This window comes from Osmerus mordax, chromosome 17 (assembly GCF_038355195.1).
Source record: "Osmerus mordax isolate fOsmMor3 chromosome 17, fOsmMor3.pri, whole genome shotgun sequence".
NCBI lineage: Eukaryota > Metazoa > Chordata > Actinopteri > Osmeriformes > Osmeridae > Osmerus > Osmerus mordax.
Window position 1 is genome coordinate 6,223,672 of NC_090066.1, and position 26,257 is coordinate 6,249,928.

The 26,257-nt window shown below is 47.7% G+C and overlaps 1 protein-coding gene across 1 annotated transcript in view; it reads left to right on the forward strand.

Annotated features, from left to right (window-relative positions):
- The window catches only part of pawr (PRKC, apoptosis, WT1, regulator), a 28,583-nt gene extending 2,603 nt beyond the window's left edge, over nt 1–25,980 (forward strand). Inside the window, exon 3 of the mRNA XM_067254991.1 lies at nt 25,846–25,980. Coding sequence (XP_067111092.1) covers nt 25,846–25,980 — 135 coding nt within the window. The remainder of the gene's footprint in view (nt 1–25,845) is intronic.
- The last annotated feature ends 277 nt before the right edge of the window (nt 25,981–26,257 follow it).

The window sequence follows — 26,257 nt, forward strand, 5'->3', positions numbered from 1 at the left end:
TTTCCTCCACGTATGTGTGGGGTCAGAGAGGTTGTTGAGCCAGCGGCGGGGGTGATCCCTTCTGTGCAGTCAGCCGCACCAAGGTCCACACATGATTTAGATCCTGCATTGTGGGGGGGCCAGCCACTTTTATGGCCCCCAGTGAGTTATGAGCCCTACTGGGCACTCTGGAGGTTTCAGGCCAGAGTAGGAACTTTGTTTCAAGTACAGCACTGGAGCCCACTGATAACAGCTTCTGATGTGTGCGCGTGCTCAACAGTGTGTGTGTGCGCACACGTGTGGATATCACAATCCTCTCTGAAACCTCGGTTTCAGCAGCAGTGGAACGCCCCAGTGATCTGTGATACGCATCTGTGCCCAAGAGCTCTGATAATTAGTACCCTGGTGATAAGACCATGTAGCCATGGCGATTTTTTGTAGAGTTACAGAAACTAGCATTTATACACTGTGTGTGTCTGTCATAAGGGAAGTTTTGTTTTTATGCGTGAGTGTGAGAGAGTTCACTGATAATCTATTACTATACAGACAAAGCAATGTGTGTGTAATGTATATTATTTCTTTGGGAATTTGGATCAGCAATGTTAATTAAGGGAAGGCCTTTTGTTTGTCATCTGGCATAGTCAATTAGTCATTTAGCAGACGCTCTTATCCAGAGCGACTTACAGTAAGTACAGGGACATTCCCCCGAGGCAAGTAGGGTGAAGTGCCTTGCCCAAGGACATAACGTCATTTCGCGCAGCCAGGAATCGAACCAGCAACCTTCTGATTAATAGCCCGATTCCCTAACCGCTCAGCCATCTGATTCCCCGTCTCAACCTGTTTATGGCTCATTGGCTGAACCTTCTTCCAATCTGATCCTCTAACCTTTTTCCAAGCTCATTTGCCAACTGAAACGGTTTTAGGAGGCAACAAAAGGTTGCATGAGATTGGACTTGAAACACTAGTAAGTAGGACATTGGGAATACCAGGGCCTGTCTCCTGCTGGGTGGTCTGTCAGGCGCTGTCTGCGGCTACCTCCTCCACACCTTTAGGAAGATTTTCACATCTGATCCCAACATTTCTTCACGGTCAGCTGACGTTGTTGTGCTGAAAGCAGCAGAATTGTTTACACGTTGGGGGGGGGGGGGGGGGGGGGGGTGTTATTTGACACCTGTGATAATGTAATAATGCATACATTGAGGTTTTCATGGTGCCCCCTCCTTGAAACAAACCCTGCTTAAGTGAGAGACTTTCACAACCTACATTCAGGGGCTTTCCGGGAAATGTCTCATCGTATGTTGCAAGGCCCCCGGTGACAATTGTCTCTTTTCGTCACCTGTTTGTGATATTTTATTGGAGAAATTGTTGCTGTCTTGCAACACAGTGTTCCTTGGCATTAGCCACTGTTTATACTGTTGGAACCCCACACTTAAGTCACCCGATTATCTGTTGCGCTTTTTCGACTTTGGATCATTTGCTTTGGATCAAAGCGGCGTGCTGCATGAATACATGTTGTGTGTGTGGACAGCACGTCCTCAGGCAGCAGTGTAGGTTTGAACACGGCCTCTCTAACCTGTACCAGGGGGCTCCATGCCTCCCCCCTCCTCAGTGTTATGTTTCCCCCTCAGAGGAAGCCTCTCTTCCTGCTGCAGCCTCATCATAACTCAGTGTTCTACAGCCCCCCAGGCTGCATGGATGGGCTTTATACCCCTCTGCAGGGCTCGCGACAAACCTTTTTTTTCCTCACTGTCCCAGTACCGTCCCAAAGTGCAAACTGAACCATCCCTGAACTTAAACTGACCTTGACCTGTCCCAAAATTCTTGTGTGTTTGCATTTTGACATTCTGTCACGGGTCTAGGTTATCTTCAACACTATTTAAGTCATCCATAGGGGCTACCTTCATGGTGGTTTCAACACAATTATTTGTGTGGCTGAAGTAAAAGAAAGTTTCTAAAGGTTGAAAATATATTTGAAAATACAGTGATCTGATGATGGCCTGCATCACTGTATTGCTTTATAAATGGCCAGACTGTAATATACAGAGGGGGAACCACTTTCCTCAGGCCTCCAACAGCAGTGGCCAGGAAGACGGAGCTCGGAATGTTCTAAGCTCTGATTGTTTTTAGGTTCAGTTTAAGCTGAATCATCGTATCTTTTTGGAAACATTTTAGTTTTTGTAACATTCCCACAAACACCCCCCCCCCCCTCAACCTCCCAATGCTTTTCCATGAACTTTACATAATTATATATCCATAAATTGCATAAATATTATGATTTCACATTGATGTGTTAACTTATTGTACAGAAGCCAAGGTACAGTTTGTCCAGAAAGTGCATTTCACCTATTTCACATCTGTAGAAAGGAATGTCATAATGAAAGTCTTCTTGGGGCGGAGCAAGTTTAACATGCTCTTAAAGCCTTCTCCAAACAAGGTCACATCATCACAGCAAATACCTCAAGGATTTTATCATGGGCTTAGGTAAGCAAGGAATTATTTGGGCAGGGTGGTACGCTTATTTTAGTTGATTGTTGGTAGAACAACTAACATATGGGAAACTATGTTAAACTATAATGTTGTTCTAAGTAGTTTTCTTTTTTTGGGGGATGAAATCACCGTCACAAGAAAAGGTTTGTGAGAGGTGTGACTAATTGCTAAAGTCCCCAACATAGTTCTGGGAGAGTCTGGGGAATTCCAAGGGGCGAGCAGAGGAATGGAATGTAGATGTAGTGTTCCCTGGGTTACTTGACATGGTTTCCAGGTAGGCCCCATGTGGTGGGGGCACAGAGGGGTCTCTCTACACCTCATGAAACACCCTGTTTCTCCTAATGGGCCCAGTTTGTGAAACCAGCCCCTTCCACAGGGGAAGGGGCTGGTTTCACAAACTTTTCATTAAACGTCATTGCTCATTAAGCCCCTACTAGGTGAAGCTCTGTGAATGACCCTCCAATGGGCTGTCAGTGGAAATCACACTGGATTTGGAAGGTGGGGGGGCAGATGGAGAAACGGTAGGTGGAAATACAGTCTTAGCTGAGTTTGGCCCCCTGAGCGACACATTCCCTGTTTGTCCGAGCCTGCCGCAGGTCAAAAGAACAAGTTCTGGCATGAAGGCCCACTTGGTTTATGATGAAACATCCCATGAGTCAGGTTATGCTGTAGACATTTCAGCAGCTCACAAGGATATATTGCTAAAATATTGTCCTATGTAGAGATGTTGATCAAAACCAGAGCAATGTGGATTTATTTCTTGATTTAGGTCAGTGGTCTTTAGTTATGGCTGTCTCTGACCTCCATGCAGCACAGCACAGTAGATTATTATGCAGCAGAAACGCCCCCCCAGACAGCCTCCAGAGAGGAATGCACAGTCATGCAGACCTGCTTGTCCGTCTTGTGAACTCTGCTCTTTGCACCTCTACACACACACACACACACACACTCTTGCGCGCACACACACACACACACACACACACGCTTGGAGCAACACTAGTTAGCCCTGTCACGGTGAAAGTTAATGCATAGTTTGACAATGATGGGGTGAGATCGGTGGAGATGGTCTTGGGCAGTAAGGCCAACCTACATTATCTCTAAAGGAGGACTGTGCAAATGGACAGTGATCAACAACAAAAAATAGTCCTGTTACTAAGGCGTGTGTTTGAACTTTGTGTGTGCGTGCAACATGACACGCTTCTGTCACAGCTGGAGTGACGTAGTCCTGGCTGTCTGAATGACCAATCACCAGCCCAGTCCACCAAACCAGGAAGTCCAGCGTGATCAGGGAGATGCCTCCTATGTACGTTATTGTTATGCATCCTGTTCATGAGTAACGTGACCTTCGTTGGAATGATGAATGAAGGAAAACATCAATGATTCCATTTCAAGATCTCTGACAGATCAGTGTCCCACTTGGAATCATTGATCTTCTCCTTCATTTATAAAGAATACCTTTGAAATCCATGTACCTAAATGTCTCTTGGCTTTTAGGCTTAGTTGTCCTCTCTGTATCTGACCTCCCTTCACACAAGAGCATTAACGTGGCATGTTATGATGATTAATTTGCCGGTTATTGAGACGTCCCATCCTGCATACCCCCTTATCCTCATGTCTCTCCTAAGGCTGTGCTGTTTGTCCAGGATTCATGGGGCAGTAAGCGTTTTTATGCCTCCCATTTGGAAACAGCTTGCGTGTACTTGAGATGTAGTTTCAACACTTGGCCTTGCTCTCTTTCTCTCTCGCGCACACACACACACACACACACACACACACACACACACACACACCCAGTGTAGGGAGGGAGCCTTAGAGAGTGGAGGATCAGGGTCAGTCTGCTGATGGCTTGCTCTTCCCCTGCTGATCTAGCTGTACTGTGTGTGTGTGTGTGTGTGGTTTTTGTTGGACATTCCTACGTGTTGGGCAGCAGTGTAGGATTTGTGAGTCAGCCCTAATCAGGCCACTCTGCGTGATTAGGCATTTGGGAGCCTGTCTGTGTGGATTCACTACAGTAGAATAACAGTCTGCCTCCTTCACCCTTTCTCCCTCATTACATCTCTTGCTTCTTTTCCTCCACATATCTTGTTTTCTTTGAATGTCTGCGACACTGAGAGGTGTTTTGCGCAGGGACAGTTCAGCAGACACTAGTACGTATGTCACCAGGAATATCTCTCAAACTTTGTCCCCTGATAACGATGAGATATCAAGCAGAACCACCGCAGGATATGTTGCGTGTGACGAATGGCAAACAAACATTCCTCATAAAGCACCTGCCCTTTTTGCTCTGCTCCACCGTAGACGGGGAGAGCCAGGTGCCATAGCAACACCTAGGCAACTAGAAGTATGCGGAGAGGCACAGGTGTGACGGAGGGAGAGTTTTCTATTAAAAACACGTTTCCTTTCGGAGAAATCTCTAATTAACCGATGCATGCAGTGTGCATATTGACGTGGACAATGTTTTGGGGCGATTAACAGAAAATACCATCAGGCACATCGAATGGAAACAAATTAAAATGTGGCAGTCTAAGAATGTTTCCCCTGTGAAACACTAAATCAAATAAAGAATGTGCTTCCAATGGCAATAGGATTGAAGGAAGCCTTTATCTTTAAGCTTTTCACCTAAACCAAGGAATACATGTGTTGTAAGAGTCTGGAAAAGCCAGTTTGTCATCAATTTAAGCTTGGATGGTGGAACTGAGTTGGTGTGTGTTGTTTTTGTAGTGGGAGAAATGGGCCCCTCAGCTGTGTTTGTTAGGATCACGTCTCTCTGGCACTGCCCTCAGCAGGGTGCCACACTGATCAATGATTGGCTGGTGCAGCATACCCACTTCACCATGTGACCAATGGGTGACTAGGTAGAGTTTGTTTAGTTCACAGGTGGTGTAGAGGGGCAAACCCCATGTCAACACCCCTAGGGGTTGGGAACACATCCAAACTAGAGTTGTTTTTGAACGTATTGTCGGTGCTCCCCGAGACTGTATTGTGTGGCTCGTGGCAGCTTATGGGGGGCTTGAGGAAGGCTGATTTCTCCCCCGAGGCAGATGGAGAGGCACGAGGCACACCAGGCCCAAAGACAACAGCGACACGGAGCAGAACTCTTGGATCAGGGTGCCCATTGTTACAGATTAGCCGCTTCCAGGCCTGCTTACACGCTCCGTGACAACTCTCCGGGTCTTGGAGCCGCGGGGAGTTTAGCAGACACCCGCTACCCAGCCAAAGGTTACATTCCTGGGCCATGGCAAAGGAGATGGTGACCCAAGGAGACTGTTGGAGGCTGTTGTGAAAAGTAAATATGATGGTGTAGCAACACGCCTCCACATATAGCGCTAGTCAGCAGCATACTCAGGAGGTGAGGAATGTGGAGAATGGGGACATCAACAGCTCCTTGTGTCAAGAGTTATACTGTCAGCTCTAGTGTTCACATAGTTTGATGTACCACATGAAACATGTAGTGTAGGTAAGGCTCTTTCAGAAGCTGTTTCACAGCCCATTGGTCAGAGCCCATAGTCTGAAGCCTGAAGGTCTTGGGTAAGGCTGATATAATGACACCTCAGTTCCTCAGGTGATTAAAAGCAGACCAGGACCAGATCTTAACAGAAACACAACACAGAAGCAATGTACATTTTCAAAAATAAATTCTCCTAAAACTTAAGCATGCAGACAGAGCATGTAATTGGTTGAATTGGTGTCTGTAGGGTGTGTTGGAACGCTCAAATGTTCACTCTTCATTGAAAATGCAATGCATGCACTGAAAATCTGTCCACTGACCAGACTGGCACAGTGACAGAGCTTTCGCCCCTGCCGAATGAAAGATTTGCTGAACGTCCTGTTATGCATACTGATTTTCATAAGTACACTTTTGCATAATTAATTGAAATGGTGTCTGCCAGTCACAGGCACCCCTTGACACGAACCCGGGTCGGACATTCAGTTTGAAGAGACAGAGGGGGCCTGCCAAGACGAATCTCTCTCTCTCCCTCCCCAGAGAAGAAGTCTGGTGGTAATTTCATTGCTACACCACATACTGAAGCTTTTCCTGTTCCATGGGTGTTAGTGTTAGCCTCTGGAACAGTAAGGACCAGCTCTGCTTCCTAAAAGATGCATGGGCCAATGAAATGTTCAGTTCTGGCGTGACAGATTGTATTCTCATCTCGAGACGCCCTCTCTGATTGTGAATGCCATGCCCTGAGTTTCCACTTCATCCTGTCTTTCCTCCCCCCTGCTAGTAACCCAGACCTGAACCTGATGGTATTTAGCTTGTGGATACATGGTGAATTTGTTTGTCTGGTTTATTTTGGGGATTTATAAATTGTCTATTTTTGTTGTCGGGTGAATAGGGATGGCCGTGTTGGCTGAGTGGTGAAGCAGCTCATTTACATACAAGTGCTTGACTCTAACGGGTGTGTGTGTGTGCTCTTGTTGTTTGTCTGTGTTCAGACTTTCAGTTGACGTTTTTGTGTACTTTAGAGCCTGGCTCTAGTAAACATGAGGCAGGGAGGACCCTTGTGTGGTCTATATCTTTCTCTCTCCATCTCTCTTTTTCACTGTCACTTTCTCTACCTCCACCTTCATCTTTCTTTATACCTCTGTCTATCTTTCTCTCCCTCCATCTCTTTCTCTACTTGTCTTCCCTATCCTTCATATATGTCTGAGCGGTGTGATACAGGTACCTTCCTGAGCAGGATGAATGGCCTGGTGTTGTCTACTTCATCTGCCCTCAGGTCTGGATTTATCTTCCTCACGTCAGCCTGAAGGGTTGAAAAATCAGGAGCAAACAGTCCTCCTTCCTAGTGAGACTGGGTCTGAGACAGAGAGAGCAACACAGAGAGACTGACATGGGCAGAGAGACGGAGAGAAAAAGAGAGAGAGGGAAGGGAGAAGTAACACAAACATAAACAGGATGTCGCTGGTATTTGGGAATTTTGACTTTGAAAAGAGCTAACCGCACACTTTTATGTTTATCGTTAGCGTTGTTTTTTTTCTTCCTGCACATACAAGATCTTCGCATGAGACATGATTTCATCGGTGTACATGTCTTGCGGTTATAATTTGAACATTTCTCAGCACGAATGTTATTGCAATTGTCAGAAAGTGGTAAGCTATTTACCTGTAGCTACGCACATTATTCAGTGTCTTGACGAGAGCCAGCAGAAGGACTACAAGAGGAAGAATAATGTCTTCCTGTTTGCAGAGTTCTCAGGAAACGCTGAAACAACATGACATGGTCATAAACAAGTAGGTAGTACACATACACAGGGGAATAAATCAACACAGTCCCCTAGACTTCAGACAAATGTGCACAAAAGATGATACCAAAAACAGAATCAATCTGCAAAATGGAGCACAATATAAGCGAGACCTCTGAAAGAAAAAAAAGAGCTGCTCCCAGCCTTTTTAGATGGACATTTCAACATACCGTGTTGGACAACAATGGCGGGGCCGGCCTTTTGATGTGCATTAACACGACACGTGAAACTGAGCATCCTGTTTCCTGGGCTGTGGCCATTATCCCCTCACTAACACGGTCTTGGCAGGAGAAACGACCAACTCAGCAAATGCTTCTATCAAAAGCCACTCTTTCCACCTCTCTCTCCTTTTCCGTGCCCTGTGCTATGCTTACACTTTCACGCTGTTCCGGCAAGTCAGGAGGTGGTGTGTTTTCCCCCCCCCCCTCCCCGGTGACTGCTAGCACTACCACACATGGCTTGTTCAGCCTCAGACAGCACTGACCATGACTCACAATCTGGTGTGGTTGTCTGCCAGGCCCCCAAACACAATGGTTTCTGTAGACAAAGCCCCCTTTCTCAGAAGAATGCCAAACATGTCTTAACGGTTTCCGATACTGTACATCCGTCAGCTCGTGTTACTCTTCAAGGCATGCAAGCTGAAAGGTGCTTTGCGATACGCCTCGCTCGGCTCCACCGAGTTTACCAGACCACGCCAGTTACGTGAGCCCTTTGGAGATAACGACATGTAGAGCTTCTTAATGTACGAAGTGTACCATGTTCAGATGTATTTGGTCTATCCTAGATAGGAGATACATACGAGTTGTACTTCTCTAAAGTGTCCTGTTTTTTTCCGAGCCACCAAAATGATCTTATCAATCCCCACAGGTATTCTCAACCTAGAATGTCAGTTGGAACACATAACAGAAGAAATGTAGACCTGAGGCCAGGACCAGTTTTTCCAGCACAGGGAGTGTAGAAGGGTTTGAGTGTTCTTATAGATGCGTGTCTGACTGAGGGGCAGGTATGTAAACCTAAATGTCACATTAGACACGTTAAACCGATTGGGATGGCTACAGGAGGGCTTGAGGCCTCCACAGTCACAGGTCTTTGTAATCCTCGTCCGCCTTCTATCACTTTCTCTCATTCTACTATTCACTCCCCCCCCCCCCACCTCCTACGACTCCCACATCACCAGACAGTCATGTTCCTGTTATACCTATATGTTCTGTGTGTCTCTCTATCTTGTCTCTCTTGCTTTCTTCCCCCCTTCTATCCAGTAATTAGAATAATTGAAGTCTACGCCTGGTCAAGTCTTTAACCTCCATCTTGTTTTCCTCTCCACTTTTGAAGAATTCTTGGAAAGAAAACTTTCATGCCATCACATGCCGTTGAGGTGTTTCTGAGAAGGAGAAACACAGAAGGGAGGAGATGCAGTTGGCGGCCGTTAGGAAACACGAGACGTCGCTAATCTCTTTCTATTCAAATGCCATATAGAGAGACATAAAGGGAAGGCGTCATTGCTTCGGGGGAGTGTGATTAATGTTGTGGATCAATTTGTCCTACTGAGTACTTATATCATGTTTTGTAGATACATGGGGCTCATTATGTAACCCGATTCCTGTGTTGACAATGTATCCTCTATTACACAGCCGTCCAACGCTGATGTGGTGCCTCAGCTTCTGGTGCGTCACGCTGTTATGCTAGTCATTAGCAGTATTGTTTTCTGCAGGGCTGTTAGGGCACCTGTTAATCATTATCGGGCAAGATACAAAAGGGTTTCGATTGAAACTGGTGGACTGATTGACTCGCTGCTTGCGTGGCAAACGTTACCTACACCATAGCATCCATTCGGAATCGGTTGGCTGCCTTATCTGGTAATTAAATCACTATTCTGCAGCCTAGCGACCGCCAGAGTACCACATGAATCTGGACATGTTTTCCAGTTGGTTTCCCTGATGGCATGTGTAGCAATGTGCTCTTCTGGTGGTTTGGGAACACAGAGCTGCTGCGGTTTTGAAATATTCAAGGGTCCCCTATCAGCTGTATTATGTGCTGGCACCTGTAACTGGATATCTCCTTGTGATTTGTCTTTCCCTTTCCTAAACAGTTCTTAGTAACAGTGGCAGCCAGGCCATGCAGGTGGTTTGACGTATTGGTCTGTCTAGTAAGCAGAGGCCGTGTGGTTTCAGGTGCACTTGAATCATACATGAGTGGCGGCAGGCAGATCCTGTCTGCTTGAGTTCCAGACTGTGCGGTCCTCACTTCTCACCTCTCCGCCTCTGACCTTCTGGATCCGTCTATGCTCCTGTTTCTATTCTCTGGTTGTCTTTCCCTCTGAACCTCAGCCGGGCCAGATAAGCAGCGCCAGGGTGCAAAGGTCACCAGAGACGTGGGAATGGTGGTGTCCATGTTGGTCCAGCTCCAGGAGAGCCTTTGGTTCGCTCAGACAGACTGGAACATTCCCAGAGTCCCCAAGGGGGAAGACTGTGTGCTCACAAATAACAAACATACCATTTGTCTCTTCTAGGGGAATCTCCCCTTTTTCTATATTAATCCCTCTCTCTTCCTTTATCCAGATCCCTCGGTCTCACTCTCTCTCTCTCTCTATGTATTTATGTTTCTCTCTCTCTGTCTCTCCATCTATCCCTCTTTCTGTTTCTCTCAGTTCTCTATCGTCCCTCTTGGGGCCCTCTGGCTCCCTCAGAAGCCCCACAGAGTTGATTGCACATTTCTCAGGTGATCCTCTCTGCAGGCTAGGTTTAAGCACAGGGTACACGTGCACCATGTGAAGCGCCCCGCCACTACGTCACAGAACCTGACACCAGCAGCACAACAGAGCTGGGATTTACCCCTCGGGGGGAAAGCAGGAAGTCAAGATAAAGAAAATCAGCTTTTTATTCCTCACAGGAGGAAACGGCTCGTCTGATGTCAACTGCTGGAATGCAGAAAGGCTTTGTTTAGAAGGCTGTAAATCCCCCCCCAACTCTGCCCCATCATACACCTGGTGTCCCAGTCCTGCACCACTCTGGGATCCGCTGCTTATGGAAAGTGTGTGTGTGTGTGTGTGTACTTTCGGGTGTGCCTTTCACACCATCTCCCAAGTACCTCAACAATCTTGGTCATTTACATGAGCGCGGTGGCCCTTGCTCACTTCTGGGAGGTTAAGGCGAGAGCTGAGATAGGAGGATTTCCAGTAATGACTCTCAGGATTCCGCGTTCATTTCTAATCTGCCGTCTCCGTGGCTCAGAGAGAGGGAAGGGACCCGTAGGTTCACCAGCAAATGACTGGAAGTGATCTGCTCTAACAGCCAGTGTGGGAAGCGAGCGATAAGTATCCGCATTCCATGCGCTTATTTGTATGTAAATGCGGCGACGCGGTGACTCACTGCTGCTGAGTGCGTGCGTGTGCTCGCGCCAGCGTGTGTATGGGCCCTGTCATTGTTGCTCTAAGCCCGCTCCCGCTGTCTCGTCTGAGCTGAACGGCTGCTGGAGCACAGAGCGAGTTTAGGAATGCACTAATCATGCACCTCTGCCAGCCTGCCCAACCCAACCTAGCCCAGCACAACCTTGCCCAGTCCACCCCCGGCCCAGCCCAGCACAACCTAACCCAGCGCTACCCAACCCAACAAAGCTGTGCCAGCCCAACCCAGTCTTTTGTCCAAACTTCAAAACAACAAACCCCCAGCCCAGCCCAGCCCCTTTTTAGGTACATCTGCCCCCTATCCTCCAATCAACGAGAAGCAGCATGTGTCACTTTTGGGAAGAGCGTGTTGTCTCATTCCATCAGGACACCCCCCTAGCCTTCCCAGACCCCCCCCCCCCCCCCCCCCCCCCTCCTTGTGCCATGACGGGAATGTTGTGACACAATCCGTAATCCGGGCCGAATCGTATCCCTTCAGCTCTGAAGCCCAGCCAGACAATAGGCCTCATTCATAATGAATGGTGTCTGATCAGAAGGTCCGTTTCCCACTTTCCATTTTCACTTGCACCGTCATCCTGCACCTGCTTCACGAAGTTTAAGCAACGTTTAGAATGGTTTACCTCAAGAATGACACACTAAAGACACACAGATGAAATGAAAATGACGTTGGAGTTAAACTTAACTGGATTGGTCTCTTCATTAAATCAATAAACCCAGAGTCAAGCACTCCCTGTAAATGTTGTCTGCAAGGGAGCATCGTATTGTACGTCTCTGGATGGTGTCTTGTCAGCCTCTGAAGTAGGCTTATCTTCTCCCTGAGCAGAAGAACTCGAGACATTATCAACTTCATCACTTTGTTTTTCTTTCAGTGCCAAAGGGAGTGTAATTGCTTGGGTATAGCCAAGCCAAGTATTTTGGATAATGGGTTGATGATGTGTGATGTTTAGATTTATATATTTTTTCACACTGCCATCTGCTCCCTTTCCAATTTTTTGAGCTTTTTTTTTTTCTTCTTTCATCTGAGGTTAGTTATCCACTTAGATGTGATTTTACCGCTTTTGAATATGTGCCCCTAAGACATAGACAGTGCAGTGGACAATCTGTTTGCATTGACCGACACTAGTACATTTTACACTACAGTGTGCAAGCCACCTGATGAATGCTGCCTGCTCTCTCTCAATCAGTTTTGATCAGTCATTCCAAATGGATTAAGCAACATAATTTGCTGTCTAATACAATCGTCAGGGACAACTACCGTAAGGAATTGTTGTAAGGGCATCAGCAGGAGTTGTATGATTTTTGGTAGGTGAGAATTATGGTATTTTAGGTTGTTTCATATTATATTCTATCTGGTGTGACAGGACATTTTCAAAATCCAGGAAGTGTTTAAATCCTGACGCGAAGTATCCCCTGGTCCAACTGCTCCTGTAAACAACGAGTCACGAAGGGAATCCGATGAATGCTTATTTAACCTCATACACTTCTCTCTGTCTCTGGTTTTCATCCTCCCTCCCCTGGCTTCACACCGTCTTGTTATTTATTTGCGAGAAGAGAGAAGAGAGAAGAGTAATCGAGTCATTGGAAAAGTATTTTGTTTTTTTTATGGAGTTGTTTGTTTACCACTTTGGGAACGGTCTTGGCTGGAGGCTCTAATGTAGCTGAGCTGAAGCTCTGACAGGGTCATCCAGAATAGAGCTGGGCATCTATCAAATAGACCAAGGAGGAATGTGAGGGGCATTGACACCAGCAAATGTCACTTCTGGGAGACAATAGAAATTCAGACTGCTGCCCAAGTAATCCCTCGTCCAAGCTTGAGGGGACATCCGTCTAGATTTATTTTTTCTCTTTTTACAAATCCCTTTTATAAAATAAATGTGTTCCTAACCTGTAATTTATTTTAATGATGAGCGGTAATTATCCTTTATACCCTCGTGTAGGCCCACATTTTGGTGCAGAGCACTGAGCAAATTGGTAATTACTTAAGTGGGAGGCTCAGCATTAAAATAGAATGTCTCAGATGCAGGAAATGTTGATGTTTTCCATGACAAAAATGAGGTCATCGGTTTATCTAAACGGTGTTCAATTAGAAAGTAGTAAGTGCCGTAACTGATATTTATTCTTGACTACCTAGTAAGGTTTAATGTTGACACACGACTCAGTAAAGCTCTGTGTTTATGAGGGCTTGGTTCCTGTTACCTCAGACATACTCTGGTATAAGGCCATCAGCGTGCTTTGGTTCGTTGGTCAAATCAGTTTAATCATTAACAAACTGTTGGATCTTGTATGCAGTATAACAAGGAGGAACAGGCATACAGATCATGTTTGTGCTACAGTGCTAAAGGTTATCTGACATGCTTTATTGAAGTCTGTTTTGATAAAGGCTTAACTGTGGCTCTCTGTCTTCAGCTGAGATCCACACTTTGAAGTTTCTCCAGAGTACCATCGTTCTGGAAGCCAACCTCCCATTCCTCTTAAGCTATTTTCCCAAACAAGCCAATACAGTTATGCAACACGGCGCGCTCATACAGTTTCACTTCAGTTTATCCTTTCACCTCAGTTCACCCGCTTCAGTGGTTAAAAAATCAATCAATCAATCAATCAAAGGTTCCTCTGTATTCTGTACATGTTCTACTAAACAATCTGTTTCCTTGTGGGAAAATTGCCATGAAAGTAGTGTGATATGATGTTGTCCCCTTAGAAAAAAGCGGTTAGTGCGTTAGTGACATGCCCTACTGTGAACCAGTTCTTTGAAGCAGTGTTGAGGGAGTCTCCCTGCACAGCAAGTCCTGACAAGAGAGTGGGGTTCTTATTATTAATAGTGCTGTTATTTAAGATCTGCTTCTTATTCATCTTTTGATATATGTATAGAATGTTTAGGTTTATTAAAACCTTCTGTCCAGACTCCTGCCTCTGGAGGCTAGCAGGTTTTATAAGCATAACATGACTCCTGATATCTGAGGTGATTTGGAATTTCACTAATTCAATTTTCTCAGCATTGTAGAAGAAGTAAATCGCTGTTAAGATGTTGACATCAGTTTCAAATTGCTCATCGGCCCTTAAATCCCATGCCGTAATTACAAACTTCAAATCAAAGAACACGTTTTCATCTCCGCTTACGTGAATTAAACGGCAGTGGTCGTGATGCACTGCAAGTCCCAAGACGGTACATTCTCGTTCAGTGACGATGGCACTATCAACCTGACTCATCTATTCACCCTCAAAGGGGCAGTTGTTATCTGAAATGAGAGTCTGCAGGGGCTGTTTACACTGCAGCCTCCCACCCTGGCCTCCAATCCTGGCCTCCCACCCTGGCCTCCCATCCTGGCCTCCAATCCTGGCCTCCCACCCTGGCCTCCCATCCTGGCCTCCCATCCTGGCCTCCCATCCTCACCTAGTGAGCCCACCCTGTCCCCACAGCCGACCTCTCTCTCTGTCAGACTCTCACTGTGTCTCTCTGTCTCTCTGCCTTGCTCTCCTCCAAAGCGAGCGGAGGTGGGTGGCTGGGGGAGGCTGTCACAGATAACAGGAGTCAACTCGCAATGTAAGCACTGCTTGATACCTCAGACTGCTGGAATTAGTACTTGCAGAGTGTTCTCATTGTCCTTTCTGCTTAAAGAGTATCACTTTTAAACTCAGCACCATTGGGGGTTTTTTCCGATGACTTGGTCTTCTCTCCTTTTGTTTCTCCTTCCGTTCTTTGAAGTGCATAGCATGCAGTGACATAAGCATGCTCAAACCCCCAATCAGTGCTTCGATATTAATGTGCCGTTTTTTCCCCCCGTTAGTGAGCTTAATAACCGTGGTTTTAACGGTTTTAATTGCACTTGGTATTGCTCTCTATGGCCAAGCCCGGGGAAGGCAGATGGTGTCTTAGATCTCCCTGGTGTATTGTTGCCTTTGAGGAGCGTAGCAGCAATGGGCAAAGTCACCATGCAGGGAAAATGTCTCTCCTAAAAGGATGAGGACCATTTGACACAGTCGGGTTTAATGCCGGAGGATAATGAAAACCTAATCAGAGCGGAGATGGGGCTGGCCTTTAACACAAGCCTAAAGCTAAACTGTTCTGGCTGTGAATGTTCCACTTCTCCGTTGACTCCAGTGGGGATTACCTAACTTAATTACACTATCTAACCACACATGGAAGCTTCCCTCCAACCAGCCTCCATTTGTTCTACCATGTGATTCCCCCCACACACGTAGAAGCAGCCTCCAGTGCCGTGTGCTGGTTTCGCTTTCTGTGTGTCACTGTGTCCTAGTTCATTGAGCTTCCTTCATATCTGCCAGCTCCACCTAGTATGACATGAAGCCCACACCTAAAGACGAATCCCCTCCACCCCATAGATAAGCCATGTGGCACCAAACATCACTGGGTAAACATTTGGTGGAGTTGCAGAGTGAGGACAGGAAGTTAAGAGTTGTTTTACGGACATCTTTTCTTGTTGGTTTTGGAATCTTATTGTGTACGGAGTCTGGTGGAGGAGGATAAGAATAGCCTGGCTCTGAGAGAGAGAGGGAGGGAGGAGGGGGCCTGTGGGCCTCTCCGTGGGGTCTCTCGTGCAACTCCTCTGCTCGCAGAGCAGATTGCTGTTTGAAGTTAATCTGTCTTTCCCATCATTCCTGGAGGCCTCAGTCCTCTGTCAGAAGTCAACAGCAGCTTATTATGGCCGAGCTGGTTTGGCCCACACCCACGCCACGTCTAACCAATGGGCGGTTCTGGAAGCCAAACACGCCCACCCTTCACCGTCTATCACTCAGTTAACACCGCAGAATTAACCGAACCATGACGGAGCACTCTCGCCAGCCGTGGAGATCTGGGAGGAAGGCAGTCCGCCCTGGCCATCCGCCACATCAGTGTAATCACTCACGCAGACTACATGTTCATGTTTGTCTGCTATGGAGCTGGAAGAAGAAAAAGAGTTGGTTTATTGACTTAAGAGTCTGCCACTCATCCTTCCCCCGTGAGAGATCTCGCTGCAAGAAAGCGAGGGAATGTGGTCCGGAGGGCCAAGACAAACCCTCAGAAACCCCATCCACGTCCTTCCTGCTCCGCCATGGCTGCCGCTGTTTCACTGGAGAGGAGTCTGGCGGTTTCATACCCGCTCCTCTGATACTGCAGCCTGGCTGGTCGCTCGGTGCTCGCTGCAGAGGCTCATTTAGGACTCATTACACAGCCCACAGAACGCGAGGCTGTCTATTGGCTCATACACAGGCGCGCTGTGCGACTCCCTCATTGATCATTTGCATCTGATGGGGGTTATCGATTGAGACTCCCGCCTTTCTCATCAGGAGGACATCAAAGTCCATATTTTATCTGCCGTCTGTGGTTGGGCACACACAGGACCATTGACGTTAACCATTCACTGTCATTAGTTACAAGGAATATTGATGCTTTCTGCTCCCACTCTGAACACAGCGACTGATCTTTGAGTTTCACCACCAATTCTATAGTGTGTTGCAGGCATTCACGTTGCCACAGAGAAACCCGAATGATGTTGGGAAACTCTGCCTGAATTCAGAAAGCATGTCAAGACTCTCCAAACTGTGAGGCTCTCTAATAAATGATGACCTGTCCTAAACAAGTTATGTATGTCTTGGAGATGTATGGAAATATGTGTACATACTTGAGAATCTTTTATAATGTATTCACTTAGCAAGCAGTAGCTTTTATCCAAAGCAACATACTGTATATTTGGGGATTTGAACCTGCAACCTCTTGAATTGCAGATACTCTACCAGCTCCATACTATCCTCTACTAGCTGTACCTATCTTTGTAAATACTGTACCTACTTAGTTTGTTACAATAGATTGGATTAAATAATTAGGAAACATGATGACCTTTTAGGGTGTAGGAATCCAGAAGCCTGTGTTGATCTGTTAAACCTCAACAAAGCCTGGATCCTTTCTCGTTAGCTTCTCATTAGTTAACCTTCAGAAACGTAGACTCTTCTCCTCCTTCCTGGAAAATAAACTGTAACAAATCTCCCTTCTGGTTGCACTTATTGCCTCCTTGTGTTTTCTGAGACTCCAGTTCCCATATTCCCTTTCGGATCTCTGCTCCCCCACCTCCCTCGAGATCCCAGTGAGGAAATGAAAGGGAAGTCTGACAAGTCTTCCCTGCGACCTCCTGTTTTCTTTCTGATGTTCAGAGGGCCGTCAGTCACAGCTGCAGAGGTCCCTGAGGTCTGTGCGGTAGGTAGCTAAGCGTGCCAGGCAGGTATGCATCTACAGACATCAGTCTGCCACGTGTTTTAGAAGAACGAAGCATGGAAGCTTAGCACCGGCTCAACCGTGAGTTTCTCAAGTATAATTTTCCATGCCGGTTGAATATCGAATTTCCATCAGGAGGAGACTCCATTGGAAGTCGCTAAGCATTTGGACTTGATGTATCTTTGGGAAACAAGCCCTTTGCATTGTGCAATGATGTTGGATTCAACTTGTTCATCAATTTGAGAGACAAATTGCAAGCAAACCACAGAATCTGGGCGCTAGCCTGTTTGTTCAATGCACTTCTCCAACATTCTGCAAAGACATATAATGAGTGATTCCCTGTTATGTAAACAGAGTATCGTAGGTTTTCCCGCACGCCAAGTTCTCCAGAAATAAATAGCGTTTGATGTAACGGATTAGAGCTGATGGATTCAGTGATGTGTGGTAGAGGAGGACTATCTACAGGCTGTTGTTGAGGTGACAGATGGTAACCATTACATACCATTTCCACATAGACCAGCCGGTTTAGAACTGCATCTCTCCACACACGTGTACTAAAATGGGAGAAAACATGGTACATGTGTGATATTTCATGGTCACGTACACAAATGTAAGGTTTCTGGAGAACCTGTAGGATTGTATTCTCTGGCAATACAGCCCACCAATCAGGTGACGATGTTGGGGGCCTAACATTTGTCCAGAGTCAGGATGGCTAATGTGTGATCTTTTTTTCGTGCATCCCTTTTCACGTTTTTCTTCATGAGGGGTGAATCGTTCCTTTTTCGATGGAGAAAGCGTCTTTGCCATTTCCAGTTTTGCGCTCCGTACATTTATTTTAAAATCTCGAGTACTGGAGAAAGCCATTTGCATTGCTTATACATAGGTCCTGCTGCTGCTAGCTGGCTGCTATGTGCCCAGCTTCACTGCTAGCCGGCATCTCTGTGGTGCTTTTGATTGCTCTATGAAAGCAGAATAGCCCCTGAGTTGATGAAGCTGTGAATGAGAACTCGACCGCAGCCAAGAAACCCCAGAGGAAGACGCCAACAAAATGCAGGAGCTCCACAAAGGTGGAGGAGGCCTGAATGGTGCTGTGAGAGGCTCGAACTGGCAGAGGCTTGTTTCGTTCCAAAAACCCAATCAAAAGGATGTAGAGCAGATGGCCCTCCTCTTTAGTGGTGGACGGAAGGTTCTAGTTGGCTCCCTGTCCAGTACCGCTCTTCCAATTTTTTTCGCATCGTGCCCAGCCACAACTATCACAATAACCAACTGTTTAGCTGCTGTGCTCAGAATTCCCCCGGCTGTCAGATGAGCCTGCTTTGTGCCCGGTTGCTAGGTAGCCCCAGGGCCGAGGGATTCTAGAGGCTGGGAAAAGGAAATTATGGGATAGCTTAGAGACACTGTTGTAAACTGGCACATTTTAGTACTGTAACTGCAGTTTGGGGAGGGGGTTGGTAATGCATTGGATGTGCATGAGAGCAAGATAACAGGCATTCCAAGGAAAAAAGGGTGTGGAGAATGTGAGTCTGTCTCCCAGGGCTGTGGGGTCAAAGGCCCTGTAACGTGCTGACAGACACAGTAGGAGTGGGTCACGAGATAAGCAGCCATTAAACTCAAGGTTATAAATGTAAACATTATCTTTCTCGCCAGTCCCTCCTGCATCAACCCTGACATGCACTCCAGCAGCGGTGCCCCCCCCCCCCCCCCCCCCCCCCCCGTCTGCAGGGGGCTAAAAGGCCATGCACGCTTGTCCATTGTACTGGGAGGGGAGTGAGAGGGGGGGGGGGTGAGGCCGGAGAGGAACACATTTGTGTCAGAGAGAGAGATGGAAGCGTTTCCCTTTTGAGACGGGGCCGTTCTGTCTTTGTCTGCCGGCTCCCAGGCCGCCCTACCCCTCACGCCTCCCCGGGGCTCGCGTGGCTGTGTGAAGGGGCCGCGGGCGTTCGGATGACGCGCTGAACGGCGAAGAACAATGGGTGTTAGCCCATCGGCTCTGCTCCCGCTGGAGAAGTCCACACACCAGGGCTAGCTGGGGGGGGGGGAGGGGGGGCAGGTTGGAGGGTGGCTGGTTTAAAGGAGATGGGGGTCTGTGGAGTAGGGTTTCTAAATGTTGGGCCGTGAGCAGCAATGCTTCAGGCATGTCGGATTGTTGGATAAACGTTTTGTGTGGTTGGAAGGCTCCGTGCAAACACATTACAAGGGGTAGGAGGTGCGTTTGGGGGGGGGGGGGGGGGGGGAGGAAATGTTCGTGCCAGCGCCGGGGCGAAAAACAAGATTATGGGGTTAGACAAAATACAGGGCGGCTAGCTTCCCTGCTGCCCTCGTGTACACCATGCACAGTCACCCCATTATTATAGCTAGTTTGCAGGGATAGGTTTCATTACAGGCCTGGACCCCAGAGCAGGGCTGGTTCCACAACTCTAGCAGGATCCATCACCTTCAGCCCAGTCCCACAGTCCCCTCTCTGTTCTCAGCTCCAGGCCCTGACTGTGGCCGAGCGGCAGATGCTAAACCATTCACGTATCAAGAGACAGGCCTGCTTATGTCTGAGGAGGAAGGTTGGATAAGGCCAACATGGTTCTGTTTGGAAGCAGGATGGGTAGTGACAGTGGGATCTGGCTGTGGGAAGGATTTAACATCCAGGTCTGTTCTGGGGAGTTTTCACCATCAGAAGTTTTCCAGAACAGAGATTTGAGTCATGCAGGAGGTGGCTGCCATTCCGTTTTCAAGTGAAGAGTCCATCTTCTAGTACCAGCTCTTGCGGTTGCCAAATATGGACCCATAACCCCCTGGTGTGTTTGCAGTTAGTGTGTTTGCTCCTCCCTGGTCAAACACAAGAGAGAACAAACAGATGACTTACTAATAGAACCTTCACTCCATGCTGCTTAAGTCCTGCTTATCAGGACCAGGTCAGCAGTGTTTATGGAGAGTCAACATGCAGAGGTGAAGACCCCCTACCCCCTCCCCTTAACACATGCACTCCTGACCTGGGGGGATTTAAATGATGATCACTTGTGATAGATGAATTTTGTCACTACTGCATATTTGATATTTTACTGGAACATAAATGCATATGTGGCGTGTGTGTGTGTATTTGTATGTGTCTGGTGGTCATCATGGTTACCAGGCTGTAATCTTTTAAAGTGCTCAGCCCAACCAAGACAAGACAGCTCTAGTTCTGTCTTTTCTTATTTGGCTTTGGTTATGCGGAGCCAAGACTATCCGTCAGATAATTTCACCCAAGTGCTACATACTCATTAGGAAATTAGAAGCAAAACCATGTAGTTAGGCAATTCTTCATATGACTGGAAGATTGCACAGTAATAACATGATCAGGAAACATCATGCATTCATAAGTATTGCATGCATGTGTAGACCATATCATCCCCCTAGTTTCAATAGTTGTTTTTCTCCCCATTAAACATTTCTCACTTGAACTTGTCATCCTCCCTCCCCCTCTTTCTCTATCTTTAGCATGCTGATTACCCTTCAAATTTAAGGCTTTGAATAAAACATGTTTAGAAGAACTCAGGAGCAGGATACCAATTTAAATGATGAACATGTTTATACCTGAAGTTTATGAACTGTTATGGTGTTTGAAACGGAGCCCAGGTTTCTCACAACCAAACCGGTAGATATGTGGAATTTCGTTCATTATCAACAACCGTATTAAATCAAGGGAGAGGTCCTGGAGAGGTCATGGCCACACATCTGCTGTGTTCAAGGTCAGAGGCTTGGGAGGCAGGTCGAACCATTAGACCCAGCAGTGGGACTACCCGTCAGGCCTCCAGCAGACAGGATCAGTATGTGGGTGGATGGTTCTGATCAGAGGCCCTGCTTGGGGCCCTGGAGCCCTGTGATGCTGGGCCAGAAGAAGCCATTTTAGGAGAGAAGCCCCTGAATCTGTGAATGCCTCCCAAGCCACCCCCTTAACACAAACGCACACACACACACACACTCACTCTATCTCTCAAACTGACACAGACCCACACACACACACACACACACACACACACACACACACACACACACGCACTCACTCACTAACATGCCTGGTCAACTGCATGCTCCTGCCAAACTTGCGCTTAACAGCGTGGTATAACGGGCCTGGCACATGGAGAGCGTTCTCGGACCAGGTGGGTTAGCACATCAGTGTCTCACTGATAAAGGCACGGTCCAGACCGTAGGAGATCTCTCTCTTTCCAGCATTCTCTCTCTGACCAGGTCTGAGGGATGCACAGGGGAATGCTGATGTGAGCTGAGCTAGCACTGTACGTTAGTGCTGGATGCTAGTCCTAGACTGTAGCGCTGGGCGTGTCAGGAATGATGGACCAGCAGGAACAAACTGGGTTTTGTGGCAGTTGTTGTTGCCCTTATGTCGAGCAAACATTATTGGTCATTTTGTTAGTGGGATTTTTAAGATATCTTGTCAAAAATGTATGGTCTAAAGTTATTACTGTATCTTTTTTTTTTTATATATCAGGAGTCAGGTGGCTGAGCGGTTAGGGAAGCGGGCTAGTAATCAGAAGGTTGCCAGTTCGATTCCTGGCCGTGCAAAATGACGTTGTGTCCTTGGGCAAGGCACTTCACCCTACTTGCCTCGGGGGGTATGTCCCTGTACTTACTGTAAGTCGCTCTGGATAAGAGCGTCTGCTAAATGACTAAATGTAAATGTAAATATATGTTTCTAGCAATGCTTTTCATCGACCGTATACGTTATAAATCCCATTTTGGAAAAAAAGGCAAGGGTTTCACAGCCAATACAATCTGTTATTTATGAGAATGTCCTTCTACGCTGCTTGACTGTCCCAAAGCAGCCTTGTAAAACCAAAGGTTCATTGGAATTTTGGTCCAGCTGAATTCCAGTGAAAACCCAACAGACATTCAGAGATGGGGGGAGAGAGAGAGAGCCAGAGTGAGAAGGCTGCAATAGACATGGGTGATAAATCCTGCCTCCTGGGTCCTGAGGAAGCTGGCAGTGACCTGGAGTCTCGGGGATGGTTTATGGTTGTCCAGATAGTTCACCCGTAGCTCTGTCTGTCTGGGAGCCTGCACAGCAGTCGGAGGGGCTGCGTGCTTGTGCATGGGATAGGAGTGCCAGTGGGATTGGAGCCAGGCTCTGACTCTACCTGCCATCCTTTGCCCATCCTGTAGAGCAGCTGAGGTTGTGGTTGTGGACACCCAGCTTGTCAGACAGCCTGCCCAGTTGAATCGTTGGTCGTTAGACAGTACCTTCACTGTGAAGGATAGAAGCCGGTGCTGGATTATGTATTCTGTCAGGGGGAGAAGTTAGTAAAACCAGGCAGTTATATCCCAGCTTCCAGATCCTTCTAGACCAGTGTGCATACCATATCTTACCTTCCCAGAGACAGTGTTGACCCTGGCAGACTGCTGGCCTGTGGTTTTCAGAAACCCCCAGCTCCTGATTGACTGCTTCTGTCTTCATCTCTGGCAATCACACAGAAACACACACACACACAGAGCAGACCCGTTGCCCTGTGTGTGAGCGGACTGGATGATGAGGCCCACAGCAGAGGTCAGGCAGGATCACCTCTGGGCCCGCTGCGACCGCGTCGCTACATCACCGGAATGAAGCGGCGGGGTGATCAGTGCACACGAGTCATTAAGGCCGCAGTACCTCTTGCCCGCCACCGACAGGCAGCACCACGCAGGAGGCACGCCCTCTGCTTGTTTAGTCATAAATCCGAGCGGTAAGTGGACAGGGCGCTGGCCACGCAGACAGCGCCAGCGCCTCCCGGGCCAGGTGGAACGGAACCTTTCTGAGGTGAGAGAGAGAGGGGGGGGGGGGGGGGGGGGGGGGGTTGGCCATAATGGCGCGGTGATGAGTGTTGAGGAAGGGCATGCGAGGCATTTGACCCCTCACTTATTCAGCTTTGGCTTTGGAGCCGCAGACCGTATCGGTGTTTGTTCTGCCTTGAACATGTCGTCTCGTTCAGGACTAGATAAGGAACACGGTGTACGCACATATCGTTCCTCAAAAGGTCCCTCAACACAAAGCTTCCACTGCTCTGGGGAGTCTGTCCGCTCGGAGCAGGTCAGACGTGTTGCTAATTCCTACTGCCACAGATGAGTTCTTAGAATGATAGATGGAAGGACAGAATTTTCCACACGCACAGTGGCGCACGCACGTACACGCGTTGGCGCGGACTCACAGCCGCATTCCTAGCAGACGTTACGGTAAGCCCCCAGATGTCGCTCTTAAGTTCACTTTCTTCCCCCTCTGTGATGGACGGGCTCCAGTGAGGCCCGCCACGGTTCACCCTCCCGTAAGCTCTCTCCAGAGGCCTCCCGCGCCTCCACCCCCGCTCGGCCCACGCTGCCTCCACCGTAAACAGGAAGGGGAGAGGAATTCTGGGAGTCGACCACTTCCCTTCCGACCTCACTCCCCCGTTTCCTCTCCCTGTGTTCAGGCGCGCGTCTTTGTCACTTTGTCCGAGACCCCTCGACCGGCGGATAACATCCCACTTGCGTCCCGGGGCCAAACGGCCGTTTCCACTTCCATGTTGATGGGCACTGCTTGTCTGGGTGATGGTGACTGCTGGACATTAGCTGTGTTGTATCTCCTGGGCTTCGGCTGGAAGATGCAGTCAGGTTGTGGCTGAAGGTCACGGGTGTTCCTTGCCGACTTACTTCGTGAGTCATTGTACCTTGGAGTGGTACAATGACCACTCCAACTTGCTAATCATTCCCTGTTCCCTTAGATTGATTATGGCCAGGCATGGAGACAAACAGAGGTCGATCTCTCCCTCTCTAGCCTCTGGAGTGTTAGGAGATTGGCTCGGCAGGGAAACACAATCTTTTTTTGACGTTTGGGGGAGAAAAACCCCCATATATGGATGCGTTGAAATCTCTGCTACTTTTAAAGGGAATACGAGAAACACATGGCCACGTTCAAACAATAGTGGGTGAGAAGGACCGGCATTCATTTCCAACATAAACACACGAGAAGTTCTAATTCCAGATTTGAGAGGCCGGCGAAGGACTCTGTTAGGTTAACTGCGTGGCTGCATGTCTAGTCATCAAACTTCCTGTTGATACAGACTTCTGTGTTCTGTGGGACTCCTGGCCTCCCTTGTCGATTGTTTGTTATCTGTGTTTAGTTCTTCACCCCTGACCTCTCGCCCTGACTTGGCAAGCCTGGCCCTCTGGTATGTGTGGACTGGCCCTCTGGGGTGAATACTGGCGCACTGGTTCTAGTATTGTACAGTGGGGTTCTTGCAGAGGGGACATGGTGTTGAACCATGTCAGACATTCCTCTCCACGGGTCAGCTGGATTACTGCAGCGTGTCAGCGCCCAGAGGCACCTCAGACTGCAGACCTCAGACTGCAGGGGAAACTGACAATGCTCTAATGAGCTGCTCAGTATGGGTGTTTAAATGGTGTTTGACTTGGTGTGTGTGTGTGTGTGTGTGTCAGAGAGAGAGATGGAGAGAGACTAAGAGGGAGAAAGGGAGAGATGGAGAGACCGAAAAAGAGAAACGGAGATAGTGTCAGAGACCAGAGGGTTAGCAGTTAGCGTGAGCATCAGTCAAAGCTGGAGCAGAGGAGAAAGGAGGTTGACTTTTTTTCCCCTGGAGAGCTGATAAACTGCTTGGCAGGAAAGTCTTTGTAAATGACTACATTCCTTGTTGGCCCTGTAAGGCTATTTTTACCATTCAAGGACCTACTCAGCAGCCAGCTTTTGTTCACCCTACAGCGCGAGACAGGAAAGACTGGTCTCTGGGCCATTCCAGTGGGAGCCTGTCTTTCTTTTACACAGACCTGCCATCCAGTTGACTGTGGCAAAGTAGAGCTATTTATCTAGGAGTGCATCGTATTTTCCTCACTGATATTTAGTACTTTTATTTCTTCGCACTCTATTCACTACTTTTACAAGAAAGTAATGAAGGTTTGAAGGCAAAAATCTGGATAAGCTCTGGATAAGAGTGTTTTTACACAAAATGTAAAAATATGTATTCATTCAGTATTGTATATTTCAAGATGAGGCTGAGATCAGAGGCATGCCACAAATACACACACACAGACACACATACGCAGACCTACGTCACAGCGATGTTTACTCAGAGTTTGCTGGTACATTCCGCCCAGTCACCAGGCCTGCTGTGTGTTGACTGGGCAAGGAGGTGAAAGGTCCCTTCCCAGGCTGTCCTCGCTTGCCTGCGCCTCAGTGCGCTACCAGCCTGTGGCGTCAGTGCTCCCCAGGGCTTCTGGGAAATGAGTGCGATCATTTCCTAAGAGGATTAGGAGAGGAGGGTGTGGGCCCTGGATGTGTCTCGACGGAGGTTACCACGGTGACTGTGAGAATGACCCCGGCTGTCAGCGGGCATCAACTCAATGTCTTATTCTCCATGAATGACCATGTCTCTGCCTTTTCCCCCCCTCTCTCTCTCTTTCTTTCTCTCTCTCTCTCTCCTTTCTTTCTTTCTTTCTTCTCTCTAACTCTTTCTCTCTTTTTTCTCAAACTTTTTCTCCCTTTCTTTATCTCTCTCTCTCTCCCCTCTCAGAGTTTGGATGAGCTGGATGATGATGACGGAGTAAAGAAGGACGTGGATATCACGCAGCACAACACGGTCCAGAACGAGGCCATGACCGACCCCGGGGCTGCCCACCTATTACAGGTGAGGGTGCGGGTCCCCTGACCTACGACCACCAATGAAGGCTTCTTATCTGGGATGGGTATATCTCAGTGGTAGAGCATGTACCCAAACATCAAGAGGTCCGAGGTTCAAGTCTCCTATGTACCATGATACTTTGGATGAAAGCTAAGTGAATACACAATCTATCAATGATATGATATAGTATCTATTAGCATTCCTGACATGAATATTTGAACTGGCCATCTACCACCTAGTGCAGTTATAAAATATGTGTCGTGCAGGGTAGATTTCCTCGCGGCGATGTCCGTGCATGCCTAGT